Source organism: Marmota marmota, unplaced genomic scaffold (genome assembly GCF_001458135.2).
Source record: "Marmota marmota marmota unplaced genomic scaffold, marMar, whole genome shotgun sequence".
Lineage (NCBI taxonomy): Eukaryota > Metazoa > Chordata > Mammalia > Rodentia > Sciuridae > Marmota > Marmota marmota.
This window is the reverse complement of record NW_025999949.1, coordinates 5032071-5047072: the sequence shown is the minus strand read 5'-3', so window position 1 is coordinate 5047072 and position 15002 is coordinate 5032071. Positions and strand designations below refer to the sequence as shown.

The 15002-nt window shown below is 33.5% G+C and overlaps 1 protein-coding gene across 39 annotated transcripts in view; it reads right to left on the bottom strand.

The window, feature by feature from the left end:
• The window catches only part of Rims2 (regulating synaptic membrane exocytosis 2), a 546345-nt gene extending 532634 nt beyond the window's left edge, over positions 1–13711 (bottom strand). For 16 of the 39 annotated variants that reach the window (XM_048801953.1, XM_048801957.1, XM_048801965.1 and 13 more), the window contains exon 1: positions 13522–13711. In XM_048801953.1, coding sequence (XP_048657910.1) covers positions 13522–13559 — 38 coding nt within the window. In that variant the 5' untranslated portion in view covers positions 13560–13711. The remainder of the gene's footprint in view (positions 1–13521) is intronic. The other 23 variants (XM_048801970.1, XM_048801975.1, XM_048801967.1 and 20 more) reach the window with 7 other exon arrangements.
• Positions 13712–15002: the final 1291 nt, after the last annotated feature.

Below are 15002 nucleotides of genomic sequence, written 5' to 3'. Positions count from 1 at the left end.
GTCCATGTCATTCCACCATCATTTTTATCCCCTTGCCTCCTCCCTTTCCATCCCTCCCCTTTGTCCTATCTAGAGTTTGTCTAATCTTCCCATGCTCCCCCGTCCTACTCCACTATGAATCCTCCTTATACCAGAGAAAACATTTGGCATTTGGTTTTTTGAGAATAGCTAACTTCACTTAGCATTATATTGTCCAACTCCATCCATTTACCTGCAAATGCCATGATTTTATTGTCTTCTATTGCTGAGTAATGTTCCATTGTGTATATATACCAAAGTTTCCCTATCCATTCATCTATCCAAGAGCATCTAGATTGGTTCCACAGTTTAGCTCTTGTGAATTGTGCCGTTATAAACGTTGATGTGGCTGTGTCCCTGTAGTATGATGTTTTTAAGTCCTTTAGGTATAGACAGAAGAGTGGGATAGCTGGGTCAAATGGTGGTTCCATTCCCAGTTTTCCAAGGAATCGCCATACTGCTTTCCAGATTGGCTGTACCATTTTGCAGTCCCACCAGCAATGTACTATTTGCCAATGATATGATTCTATACCTAGAAGACCCAAAAAGCTCAACCAGAAAAATTTTAGAACTAGTAAATGAATTCAGCAAAGTAGCAGGATACAAAATTAACACCCATAAATCAAAGGCATTTTTCTATATTAGTGACAAGTCCTCTGAAAGGGCAAAGAGGAAAACTCCCCCATTTACAATAGCCTCAAAAAAAAAAAAAAGAAAAAAGAAAAAGAAAAATACTTGGGAATCAACCTAACAAAAGAAGTGAAAGATCTCTACCAACGAAAACTACAGAACACTAAAGAAAGAAATTAAAGAGGACCTTAGAAGATGGAAAGATCTCCCTTGTTCTTGGATAGGCAGAATTAATATTGTCAAAATGCCTTACTACAAAAAGCATTATACAGATTTAACGCAATTCCAATCAAAACCCCAATGACATTCCTCATAGAAATAGAAAAAGCAGTCATGAAATTCATCTGGAAAAAAAAAAGAGAGCCATACTAGCTAAAGCAATCCTTAGGTAATCTCTTAAGATATATATATATTTCAGATTCTTGAACACAGAGAGGAAACAACAGCAGCGAACAGCACTCTGTTAGATTAAGCCAGATAGTATAAAAAGCTCATGACCAATTATTTAGAACAGCTGCAACTGAGTCATTGAGCTAAATTTTAAAACCAACCTAACTTTGTCAAACAAATTCCAAAACACTTAGAAATTTAAAGATACAGATAGCAGTTTTGTTGATTTATTTTCACTGGTCTCTAGTTTGCAGGTTGTTTGTTTACAAATAATACCGTCAAGGGCTGGGTTTGTAGCTCAGTGGTAGAGCACTTGCCTAGCATGTGTGAGGCCCTAGGTTCAATCCCCAGCACCACATGAAACAAAATAAAGCATTGTGTCCATCTACAACTAAAATAATAATAATAATACCAATCAAATTGCCTAAGATTCCTATTTGTCATAAGGAAAATAGCTATATTTATTAGTATAACCTCAAAATAACATAAACATGTATCTGGGACTTCATTTTTCTTTAAGAAACTTGATAAGCTGAAAGAAATTATTGAAATAAACTTACTTAAAAATTTAAAAGCACATCTTATTTAAAATTTAAAAACACAAATTTCAAATGATTGATTTGTCTTTTTGAACAATCTCTGAATCCCCAGACATTGACATGCAGACTAATTTAACACTTGGATTATTATACTGCTACCTTTTCATCTCCCCTTTGCTTGATGAGTAAGCATAATTAAGTATTCAATCTGTGTATTTAGCAAGATTCAAGAATGTTCAGAGAGCAATATCTTCTAAACATTGTTTACAAGTTTATCAGCTTCTAAAATGAAATCTAAATTTTCACCCTTTAATAGAATAATTCTAATAAAGAATTTACATTAGGAGACAACTCATGGATGTTTCTTGTTTCTGTGTATCTTGTGAACAGAGGCACTGATTTATTGTTCTGAACTATTTTCTCTTTGTTTATATAGCAGACTCAGAAGATAAGCTCTGCCCTGAAATCAAGGACAGGTTTGCCTACAAAGTCATCTGGAGCAAAGGGCAGGCAAGTACATCTTATAAAAAATTTGGGGTTCCTTAGACTCAGAGCTCCCGAATTGTAACTCAACCTACTGTGTGTGCAGATATAATCAGGCTCTCTTCATGTCACCCTGTGGAAATAAGAGCTCAGATAGTAAGCACAAATGATGGCATTCTGGATATCACTTTTGCAGTGAGTAATCAACTGTCCTCAATCTCTGACCCAGAGCTTTGTGTCTTTCACCTATATCCTGAAACTAACTTCTTAACTTGTAAATAGAGTAAAATATCAGAAATTCCACAGTTCTGGTTGGCAATTTAATTAAGTGATGCAATAAGTATTTATTGAACATCTATGTGTTAAACACTATGCTAGGTGCTATAGTTTTAACTTAAAATAAGGCTAGAATTCTGGATCCCCAATGAATTGACAGTGTCATGGCAAAAGAATACAGTCTATAAAGAAGGTACTTTATATGTCTTTCTTAAAACTTTAGAATCAGAAATTTTTAGAAGTGAAAGAAACTTGAAGAAAAAACAGTTTTAAATTATAATTGTACACATGTTTAGGGAGTTTATAGAACCTACCTGAGCTAAAAATATAGAACCTACGGCTAAAAATAAAGCACAGACTACCTACTTTCAATACTCTTTCTACAATACCCAACACAATTTTGTATGCTTGATTTATGTACATTTTCAAAGTGATGGTTAGTTAGTCTTAAATTATAACTGGAAAGTGCTGAAATTAACAAAAATTTATGCAAGCCAGAAGACTGTTACAGTCATTACTTAAGGAAAAATATTAATATTAATATAGAATGTACACTCTTGTAGAGTAGAAATTATCAAAGAGTTTATTTGGTCATTCACTACAGTGTCTCAAATTTCTAGAACAATGCCTGGAGTACAGTAGGTGATATATATTTGTTGTTTTAAAATATCACAATGTCCAGCATTAATATACCACTATGTTTATTCTTTCTGTTTTGCCTAAAGGTGACAAAGAAATGAGAAAATCAGAAAAAAACACAACATGAACATTTTTCCTGAGAATGCCAAGAAAGACAAATAAAGCTATAAAACTTAAAGAGTTCAGAGCATACTGAAAGTGAATGGAATATTTGATGCTGGCAATTAAGAAGAGCTTTGAAAGGGCTTTTGACAACAGATTAGCTAGCAGTCTAATGTTATGGAAGATCAATCCTAGTCAGGTGACATAATGGAGCTTATAATATAATATTATGAAGTAATATTGGTAAATGTTAAAGATCGTAATATATATTAAACGGACAAGATGAAAGGAACTATCATTTATTGAAAATCTACCAGCATTTCTTAAGCACTGTGTTAGGTACTTTATATGTACTATTTCATTTAATCCTCACCAATCCTTTAAAGTAATATTTTCCCCTTTCTACAAATGATTTTTATCTTGATTTCTATTTCTTATACCACAGATCCAAACTCTGTATTTACCAAGATCTAACTTCCAAATGGATTATATTCCAAAATTTAGCCAGGCGTGGTGGCACACACCTGTAATCCCAGCAATTCAGGGAAAATCATAAGTTCAAGGCCAGCCTCAGCAATATAGTGAGGCCCTAAGCAACTTAACAAGATCCTGTCTTTAAAACAAACTAAAAAAAGTTTTGTGGTGGGCCTGTAATCCCAGCGGCTCAGGAGGCTGAGATAGGATGATCACAAGTTCAAAGCCAACCTCAGCAATGGCAAGGCACTAAGCAACTCAGTGAGACCCTGTCTCTAAATAAAATAGAAAATAGGGCTGGGATGTGGCTCAGTGGTCAAATACCCCTGAGTTCAATCCCTGGTGCCAAAAAAAAATGTTTTGGGATTCAACTCAATGTTAAAGCACCCTGAATCCAATCCCCAATACATAAAAAAAAAGAAAAAGAAAAAGAAAGACTAGTTTTTTATTACCCAGAATATACATTCCCAAAGAAGTACCTTAGATCTTCCAAGCTGACCCACTGAAAATGAAATATAGCTGAAAAATTATAATATTGCATAAATTAAAAAGTTGGAAACTGTATTTGAATGTCACATTATTTGTTAGGAGAATATTTTGGTTGGCTTTAGGAATCTAGCCTTTATTAATAATTTTTCTGTAGAAATATGTATCTGGTGGATGAAAGAAACACAGAAATAGTGAGATTCCCTAGTAGTGACTTATAAACAACATAAAGTTTTACTTAAAATATATCCCCTGAAGCTAGATGCGGTGGCATAGGCCTATAATACCAGAGGCTAAGAAGGCTGAGGCAGAAAGATCGCCACTTCAAAGCCAGCCTCAGCAATGGCAAGGCACTAAGAAACTCAGTGAAACTCTGTCTCTAAATAAAATACAAAACAGGGCTGGGGAAGGTGTCTCAGCGGTTGGGTGCCCCTGAGTTCAATCCCCAATACTCACCGCCCAAAAAACAAAAATATTCCCTGAGTTCTATGAGTAAATTGGTCTACATACAACACATGCTGGCTTCAGCTGATAAAAAAAAAAAAAAAAAAAAAAAAAAAAATTCCTGATACAAATTCAAAAGACAGACCAAGTCCTGGCTCTCCCAGTATCACTTTGAATGTAACCTAATTTATTTTGATCTGAGTTTCCTCATTTGTAAAATAAAAATATTTCATCTACATTAAGGTATTATGCAAGTAAAGACAATTTATGAAACTTTAAAGTTGTAAATAATAATGTTATTTTATATCTGAATACTTACTATGGATCAGATATTAAAGAAATTTAACTTTTATTTAGTTTTAATTAACAAATATAAATTCTACATATATACTTATGGTGTACAACATGTTTTAATATATGTATACATTGCAAAATGGCTAAATGAAGCCATTTAACATATGCATTGCCTCAAATATAATCCTTTTTTGTGGCAAAGACACTTAAAATCTACTCTCAGCAATTTTCAAGTACACAATATATTTTATTAACTATAGTCTCATGTTGTAAAACACAGCTCTTGAATTTATTCCTCCTATGTAACTAAAATTCTCTGTCCTTTCATCAACATCTCCCCAATCACCCCACCATGCTTCACCCTAAATCCCCTCCAAACCACAATTCTACTTCTGTTTCTGTAAAGTCAGCTTTTTCAAGATTACACATTGGAGATGATACAGTATTTTTGTGGTTTTTTATTTAATTTGATATAGTGTGCTCCACATTCACTCATATTGGCTCAAAGTAAAGGATGTATATGTATGTACACATCCTTCTTTTTTAAGGCTGAATAATATTCCATTGTGTATAGAAACCACATTTTCTCCATCTATTTATCCACTGACAGATACTTAGCTTAATTTCATATCCTGACTACTGAGAACAAAATTTCAATAAACGTGGGAGTATAGATACAACTTCAACATACTTATTTCATATCCTTTGAATATATAACCAGTAGTGGGATTGTTGGATCATATGGTAGTTATATTTTTAATTTTCTGAGGAACCTGCATACTGTCTTTCATAATGACTATATTAATTTACCTCCTACCAATAGTGTACAAGTATTATCTTTTCTCTACATCTTCCTTGTGGGTTTAATTTGCATTTCCTAGATGATTAGTAATGTTGAAAATTTTTTATATGCCCATTGGCCATTTGTATATTTTGCTATTGAGTTGTTTGAGATCCGTATAAATGTTCAATATTAACACCTTATTAGATGTATGGTTTGCAAATACTTTCTCTCATTCTGTAGGTTATCTCTTCACTCTGTTGATTGTCTCTTTTGTGTGCAGAAGCTTTTTTAGTTTCATGCAATCCCATTTGTCTTCTACTATTGCTTTTGTTTCCAATACTTTTGGAGTCATATCCACACATACATACACAAACATATATATACACATATTCATATACACATGCATATACATATATATTGTCCAAATTAATGTCATGGAGTTTTTCCCCTATCTTTTCTTCTTTTAATTTTAGAATTTTAGGCCTTAACATTTATTAGGCACAAAAGCAATGGGGCCAACCATTCATGGGCTGAAACCTTCAAAACTATGGGCCAAAATAAACCTTTCCTCTTTAAAGTTTATTTCAATATTTGTTACAGTAATGGAAAGATGACTAACAGTTCTCTAAACTTCATATACGCAGAAAAAAATCCTTTAAGTATCATAAAGTTGTTATATGGATGAAAAAACTGTCTTAACAGAGATTAATACAAAGACCATGTCTTGTTCATTTTTTTATCCCATGCATAGCAAAGATAATAGACTAAGAGTTTGATGAAGAGATGAGCGAATTAATTTATTATTTGCTCATTTGTTTTTAGTTTTACAATTTATTGTTAACTTTGAGAGATTCCTTTGATATATTTTTTGTTATCTTTTTTATTTTTTTAATATATATTTATTTTTTAGGTGTAGATGAACACAACACAATGCCTTTATTTTTATGTGGTGCTGAGGATCGAACCCGGGTCCCGCCCATGCTAGGCGAGCGCTCTACCACTGAGTCACAATCACAGCCCTTGTTATCTTTTTTAAACTTCACAATCCATAGATATAACCAAAGCCTGACCAGAGCTAGGAATGTGGCTAAGAGATAGAATGCTTGCCTAGCAGGCAGAAGACCCTGGGTTCAATACCCAGCACCAAACACACACACACACACACACACACACACATACACATCAAAAAACCATGTCTGATCAGTGTACACTTTAATATGATATCACAATTTCTAAACTCTGTATTAATACTTTCTTATTGTTTCTTCTTAAACCCGAAGAATATCCACGTCCTCTCTACCATTAAGCTACACTTTACATATATTTACATAAACCTTAATTTTTTTAAATCTCTCTTCTATCCCATATTCACAGAAGTGCCCTTGTATGTTTCTGCTGCAACAAAGTGAAGAGAGCTTCTTCCTAAAGCTTTACCACCAAAACAGGCTATCAAGATATCTCTATAGTTCCATTCCCAGAAAAGAAGTTTGAACTAAATATACAATTGGACTCCCCAAAACACACAATATGATAAAGCTGAAGTCAGAGATGACCCGACATATTGTTTTACATTGTTTTTTTCCGACTTTTGCTATCATTTCTACTTGTATCAACTATTTAATAAGAGTACAATTATTGAAGTTAGATGCATTCAGCTTTTAATGTACTACATTCTACAGTAAATGACTTGATCTGATTTTCACCTATGAAACAAGCATAGTAATAATTTCCTCCTGTTTTTTCTGTAATTTAATAAAATGATACATGTAAAGCACAATTCCTTCTACTCTATAAATTTTTTTAATTTTTTTTTAGTTTTAGGTGGACACAATATCTTTATTTTACATTTATGTGGTGCTGAGTATTGAACCCTGTGCCTCACGCATGCTAGGCAAGCGCTCTACCACTGAGCCACAACCCCAGCCCTCTACTCTATAAATTTTAATTCCTTCTAAACTTTGTTCCTAATACCATCCCATATTTTCCTCATCACTGTAGTATACATATTCAGAAGCTTTTAAAGTTCAGTTCTATTCATCTTGTCCCATTTACCAACCCAAAATCCTAACCCATCACCTATTACTAAACCTACCAGTAATCAAAATTCACCAAATTGCTATCCCACTGTTTGGCAAGAACTGAAAGTGAAGAAGCAGACCAGATGGCCAGTTTACCACTACCTCCTGAAGCCTAGCCAAAAGCTAATGTTGGATTTTGACAAAGCTATGTAGGTACTCAAAGCAATTCTTTTGGCTGTGATCAACTCAATAATGGAGTTAAACATAATGGTATTAAAATCCTGGAGTATATATTTGAGTTTGATCTGCCACTTATAGAATGAATAATCACATTTATAAGGCCACTTCTGGTATTTTCTAATATCTGAGTCATAAGTTTAGAATACGAATAAAAGTAAGCCTTTTCTAGCCATATAGTTCTTTTTTTATTTACATATGACAGAGGAATGCATTACAATTCATATTACACATATAGAGCACAATTGTTCATATGTCTGATTGTATACAAAGTATAATCATACTAATTTGTGTCTTCATACATGTACTTTGGATAATGATCTATATATTGTATTGGTTTTCTACTTCAAATAATCAAAAGGAATTTATTTTTTTAACTTGAAGTTCAGTTTATTACTATCTCCTTCTGCGTAAAAGAATGCTTTTTGAAGAAGCTATGAATATAAATGATTATTTACTACTTTAAAGTGTACTTAACATCTGGTTGGTTTTAACATTATCACATCCTCTTTTGCATCCTTTGCTAAGTGTGGACCAACCAGAAACAACTTTAAATTGTGGACAGAACCAGGATATCTACCTTTATCATCAACTCTGAATGTTGTAACTCTATTTCCCTTAGTGAAATTTTATCCTAGCTATATGAGAATTAGCTATAGTAGATATTAGGACAGCGGGGGTAGAGTAGATATAGAGTAATAGTATAAATGCTCCCTCCTCCCTTGCTGTGCACCATTATCGGTTGTCCTTAATTATTTCTACATAGAACTACATGGCTAATGTTGGAGTTACATTTGCATTTGCACTTTAGCGGCAGAGTAGTTGGGATAGTGCACATAATGCACAAATGAGCACAGCTTTGTTCCAATAATATTGGGATTGGACTTTCATGTATTATATTCTTCTGTTGACTTTTTTTTTTTTTTTTTTTTGGCAGTGCTAAGGATTGAACCCAGGGCCTTGTGCATGTGAGGCAAGTACTCTACCAACTGAGGTATATCTCCAGTCCCTTCTTTTGACTTTTTAAGGACACTAAAAAATATAAGATTATATTTGTGAACAACAAACACCCAAAAAGTGAAAGATGATATTACTAAGAACATAGTAAAGCTATTTCCTTCAGCTAAACATGGCTAAGCATTTCACCATAACTTAATGAGGAAGAATTAAAAATTAACCTCTAGAAGCATACAATAATATCTGCATATTATTAAACTTCATTATATTTATAACTAAATTAATTTTAGTTAATTATTGAACATTGCATAGTGTTTTATTTCTAACTATTTTCTTCTCTTTATGTGAGCTAAGATACAAAACCCAGTGAGATTGTTAAAGACAGAATAGAAGAGAATATAAATAACTAGCAACCAAAAATACTATGATTATGCACAATATTATGTGCTTACTGTAAGTTTTCTCACTTAATTCTCACAACCTCACAAGGTACATATTATTATTCTAAATTATACTCCCACAGGGAAAATAACTTATCAGAGTCACTAATAGATGACAGAAAAAATGCTTCAAGCCAACTTTGTCTGCTTTCAAAAATCTGTATTGTTTACCTGATCCAACCAGCAGCACAGTAAATATTCCATTGTCCAAAATGTGATCTTTTTATAAGTTTTTAAATACTTATTTTAAATGACATCAAGTATTGATTGCAAATGTATCTTCTGTAGCAGATACAAATTTAAAGTTATAATCATAGAACATAGAATGTTACAATAATTAGCAAATATTGTAGCATGTACTATTCAAATTCTTCATATTGTTTTATATTTCAATAATCATATAAAAATCTAAAGTAGAAGTCATTTGCTTCAAATATAACAAGTGGGTAAAAATTAAATGTTCCTCTAGTAATAGAATACAAGCACTTCAAATGTAGGAAAGAGCTATACAGGAAATCTAACCCAGGCCTATTAATTTTACAAATGAAAGTATGTGGTCTAAATGATAGAAGGAGATGACCTGACTCCTCACACAATGTTAGTCTTCACTTATTGGCATATAATTCTCAAGAGATACTGCAAATTCTTCATATTTTCTATCTCCAAGTATGAAAACTGAATTTTCAGTATGCAAGTAAATTGAGTTTGGCTGACAAGAAATGGCCAGGAATTTCTCTATTGTATCACTGGAATGACCATGTGTTTATAGCTTGCCACTAGTGGTACTACTGCCTATATAAATAATAGTCACTTATTTATTCACCACCAAACAATAATTCATTTGAATATATGATAAATAAAATAGCAAATATCTTATATATCTCAGAGTCTATTGGGGAGAGAGACAAATATAAATAATTTACTGCAGTGCAATAAGTAGAATGCAGAGAGGAACACAATCCTTTCAGTCTTAATATGTTGCTTAATATGTCTTAAAGTAGATACATTACAGACAAAACAGAACTTCAGAAAACGATAGTTGAGCAATTGCACTAACATGTACACTGAGAAAAATGAGAAATTATATCCTATCTATGTGTGATATATCAAAGTGCATAAATGCATTTTACTGTCATGTATAAATAATTAAAACAAATAAAAAATTTTTAATAGCTCAAAAGAGAAAGTATCTACTACATTTAAAAGGTATTGTCCACGTGCTTATTCCAATTATTTCGTAATTTTTACCTAAATTTTCAAATATCTTCTACTTTCTGACTCACTGTGTACTCTCTAAATGAGATGTTTGATGAACACAAGTTCTTTTCATTATAACACAATCTCTCAATAATTTCTAATATGGTCACCACTTTTTCCTCCTATTTAAGAATTCTTTCCCAACTTTGAAGTAAGGAAATTGTCTTCTAGAAGCTTTATAATTTTACTTTCACATTTAAAACTTGTGATAAAGAGTTTATTTTCATATTTAGAGCTTTTTTTTATTTGAGTATAGTGTAAGGTAATAATAAAACACAATTTCTTTTCTACCAGAATCTCTAATTGACCCTACACCATTTACTGAAAAACTAGTTCGTCACTGCTCTGCTGTGCTCTTTTGTGATAAATCCAAGTATCCACATATTGACAGATCAATTAATCTACTTTTGCACCATTACCTCCAGGTCTTAATGGTGAAATAATTTTAATCATTCTTAATATCTGGTAGAGCAATTTTTAATATTTATTTTTTAGCTGTAGTTGGACACATTACCTTTATTTTATTTACTTATTTTTATGTGGTGCTGAGGATCGAACCCAAGGCTTCGCACATACTAGGCAAGTGCTCTACCACTGAGCCACAACCCCAGCCCCTCTGGTAGAGCAATTTATCTTTGCTCTTCTACAAGACTATTCTTGGGCTTTTGTATTTCCATATAACTTTTAGAATTAGCATATCTGTTTATCTAAAACTAAAAACTGCTGAAATTCATTGTCTATTATACTGATAAATTTTCAAAAGTTTAATCTTATAGTCATAAATACAATTTAATCATGTTCTATTTTTATATTTTTACTAATTTCTTTTCTATAATTTTTACATCTAAATTCCTGAATAAAATTTTGCCTTCAAATTTTATTTTCATATAATTGCAGGCTTTGGTATTAAAGTTTTGATGATATTATAAAATTTAGCATCATTTTGTTTTCAACCTTTTTATATCAATATGCTTTCAACATCCATGTAAGAAACTTTAGATGTGTCTCTTTTTAAAAAAAAAAAAAAAGCATATAGTTGGTTTCTGTTTTTTATCCCATCAATAGTCTAATTACAACATTCAATTCATTACATTTATTTTATTTGATTTACAGTCGATGTAAATTTCCATTTGTCCACATATTTGTACTTTCCACCTTTTCTCATTCCTTCCTCTATTTCTAGCCTTCCATGTGAGATCATTTTTCTTCTGTTTAAAAAATACTCTTCAGTATTTCCTTAAGTGTGAAAAGCTGATGATATATTTCAGTTTTGACGTGTCTGAAATGTTCATTATTTTGGTTTCACCGCTGAGATATTTTCAGTGAACATAAAATTCTAAGTATGCAGTTGTTGTTTTGTTTTGTTTCCCTTTGATTTAGTCACAGTGGCACACTTCTGTGGTTGCAGCTACAAGGGAGGCTGAGGCAAAGGATGGCTTGAACTCAGAAACTCAGGGAAAGCCTGAATAACATATCAAGACCCTATCTCTTTAAAAAACAGAACAAGGCCAGGCATAGTGGCACAGGCCTGTAATCCCAGAGGCTTGGGAGGCTGAGGCCAGCCTCAAGCAACAAGGAGGTGCTAAGCAATTCAGTGAGACCCTGTCTCTAAATGAAATACAAAATAGGGCTGAGGATATAGTAAAGTGGCTGAGTGCTCCTGAGTTCAATCCCCAGTACCCCACCCCACACCCCCAAAAAAAAAGAACAAAAAAATTTTTTTCTTCCTTTCACACTTTGAAGACATCAATTCATTGTCTTACAGCCTCCGTTGTTTCTCTAAAGAATCAGATGTAGATCTGTCAGGGCCACTTTGAAAGTTGCTACACTTTTTCTTTCTATATTAAGATTTTTGTTGGTTTTGGTTTTTCACAGTTATTTTGACATGCCTACTTATATTTGTGATTTTTTTCATACTTATCTGTTCTGTCTTTGTAGCACTTAGCAAATCTATGGTGTATTGTCAATTTTGGAAAGAATCTCAGCCATTGTCTCTCAGAACTGTGTCTGCCTCATTCTCTTTCTCCTGTCCTTCTGGAACTCTGACTGTTATCTATTCCCTATGTCTTTTATTCTTTTTTCTTTTTCTTTTTCCTACGTGTGGGTTTTTTTTTTTTTCTGTCTTTCTTTTTTTGGGACCAGAGATTGAACTCAGGGGCACTTAACCACTGAGCCACATCTCCAACCCTTATTTTTATATTTTATTTAGAGACAGGATCTCACTGAATAGCTTAGCACCTCACTGTTGCTGAGGCTGGCTTTGAACTCACAATGCTCCTGCCTCAGCCTCCTGAGCCGCTGGGATTACAGATATGTGCTACTTACTGCGCCAGCTTACTATATTTTATTGCACATATTTTCCCTAGTCTATCTTCTATTTAGCTATTTCGCTATATGCTTCTCTAGAATGCTACTAAATGCATTCAATGAGTTCTTAATTTCACTTATTGCCTTTTTTAGTTCTACATATTTATTTTTATAATACCCAGTTCTCCTGCCAAAGCCCTCACTCTTGTATTTTACTACTTTAAACACACTTATTTTGTTTAAGTCAAGGCCTGAGAACTCCATTATCTGAATCTCCTGTGATATGCTGCTTCTCTTGGTTTCAATTTTATGATTTTGTCTCCTATATGCCTGATTATTTTTGTGTGCAAGACATTATAAATAAAAACTATAGAAATTATCTGAGGTCCAGGATGATATTATCTTCTGCCAAAAGAGATTTATTTTGCTTTAATTGGTGGTTAAATTCATTAATAATCCTGAGTATACTTAATATAATCAAAGATTAGGGTGATCCTAAATAGATTTTGTTCTATAAGTAGACTGTTCTATTTCTGACTCATCCTCATTCCTAAGGTATAGCCTTTGAGGTCTCAAACCAAAGCAGGGGTGGGCGTTCAGCAGGCAAGATCCTGCACTCAAACTATTGCTCAGTTAGCCCCACCATACAAGTCATCAAAGGTCTTCTCAATTTCTCATCTTCGTGGCCACCTTTACTTGAAATAGCAGATTCCCCTAGGGGAAAGAAGCCTCAAATCCCAGCTCACCTTTTGGGTTTCCTTCTTCTCCAGGATCTTGTCCCCATAGTCTTCACTGATGTGTTAGCTCTCTGATACTTTCAAACAGATGATTTTTATATTTGATCCAGATTTTCTAGTTGTTCTCAGTGGAAGGGTTAGTCCAAATTGCCTAATCCACCATCATCAGAAGTGCACCTCTCAATTTTTCTCATCTGTAAAATGAGGATAATAATGACAACTTCCTCAAAGATATTATTAAAAAGAGATCAGAGAGCCTATTACATATTAAGTGCTCAAGAAATTTGGGCTATAGTTTTTGTTTCCTACTGCTAATCCAAAACAAAATATCTTGTAAATTTTTCCTGTATAGTAATTATTCTCCTCTACTATCTCAAAATTTCTTTGAAAAACTAGTCCTCAGTGATTGATTCAGTAGCATTGTAATTGTCTATCATGGCCTCATGCCCTCCTCTATCCAAGGGTGGACAACTAACCCAAGCTAGGCCAGAAGGCCTCTTCCTCTGGTAATGTGAACCTTAAGCAACAAATGGTGGAATTGGTCCATACAAACAGCAGGGAGCACACTGAACAGGCCATCCATTAATTTCTGCAAATGAGCTATCCAGAGCTAATTCTATTTCTGTCTTTTCCAGGGATTAGTTATTCAACTTTTCTGAGAGTTTTCCAATGACCTTATAATAAATTTACTTTCTGCTTAAATAAACCTAGGTCAATTTTTATATCTTGAAACTAAAATATCCTGATACCTCATTAGAAAATTATATCACTTTTAAACTTTTTCTGCTAGTCCCTATAACTCAATCATTTCCTTTGGCCATGAAAGACAGACAGATAGGTCTTGACATTGTTCAGAAAAGTTGCAAAAAAAAAGTTTCTTTACTCCTATTATGACTGAAGAATCAGTACTTTATAATTTCTTCCTGTACTGGTCCTTTGTTGGTTCCCAATGCCATTCCTGCCCTTCCAAGCTCTCCTCCTTATTTCAGAGGGCTAGAAGCCTACAGACTACAGTTCTCCCTCTCCCTCAGTAGCTAGTTTCTAATTTAATTTTGTCCTGCTATTGAGAAGCACTGATGAAAATTGGATGGCAAGGGAAGATAAATCATTTTATTTTCTTTCTTCTGTTCCTAGTTCCTGCAGAAACTGCAGCAGTATCCCCGAAAACTCAGCATAAGATTGCTCATGAACTATGGCTCCAGTAGCAATAGCAGCAGCAGAAAACTACTAAGCAAATGCTGGCTACTGCAATCACAGTACAGTTCTGGCACAAGTAGCAGTAGAAACTGCAGGCTCCAGCATTCTCTGAGGTAAGTTCAGCATCACAAACAGGACTACAGACTTTCCGGATCAAAGTAGTGTAACTCCAAGGGTGGTAGTGGTACTCCAACAACTTAATCATCACAGTATTTAGGTGCTCTGTTTAACAGCATTTTCTGTTTCTATTCTCCCAGGCCTAGAAGTAGTAGTAGTTTCGTATAGTGGCTGAT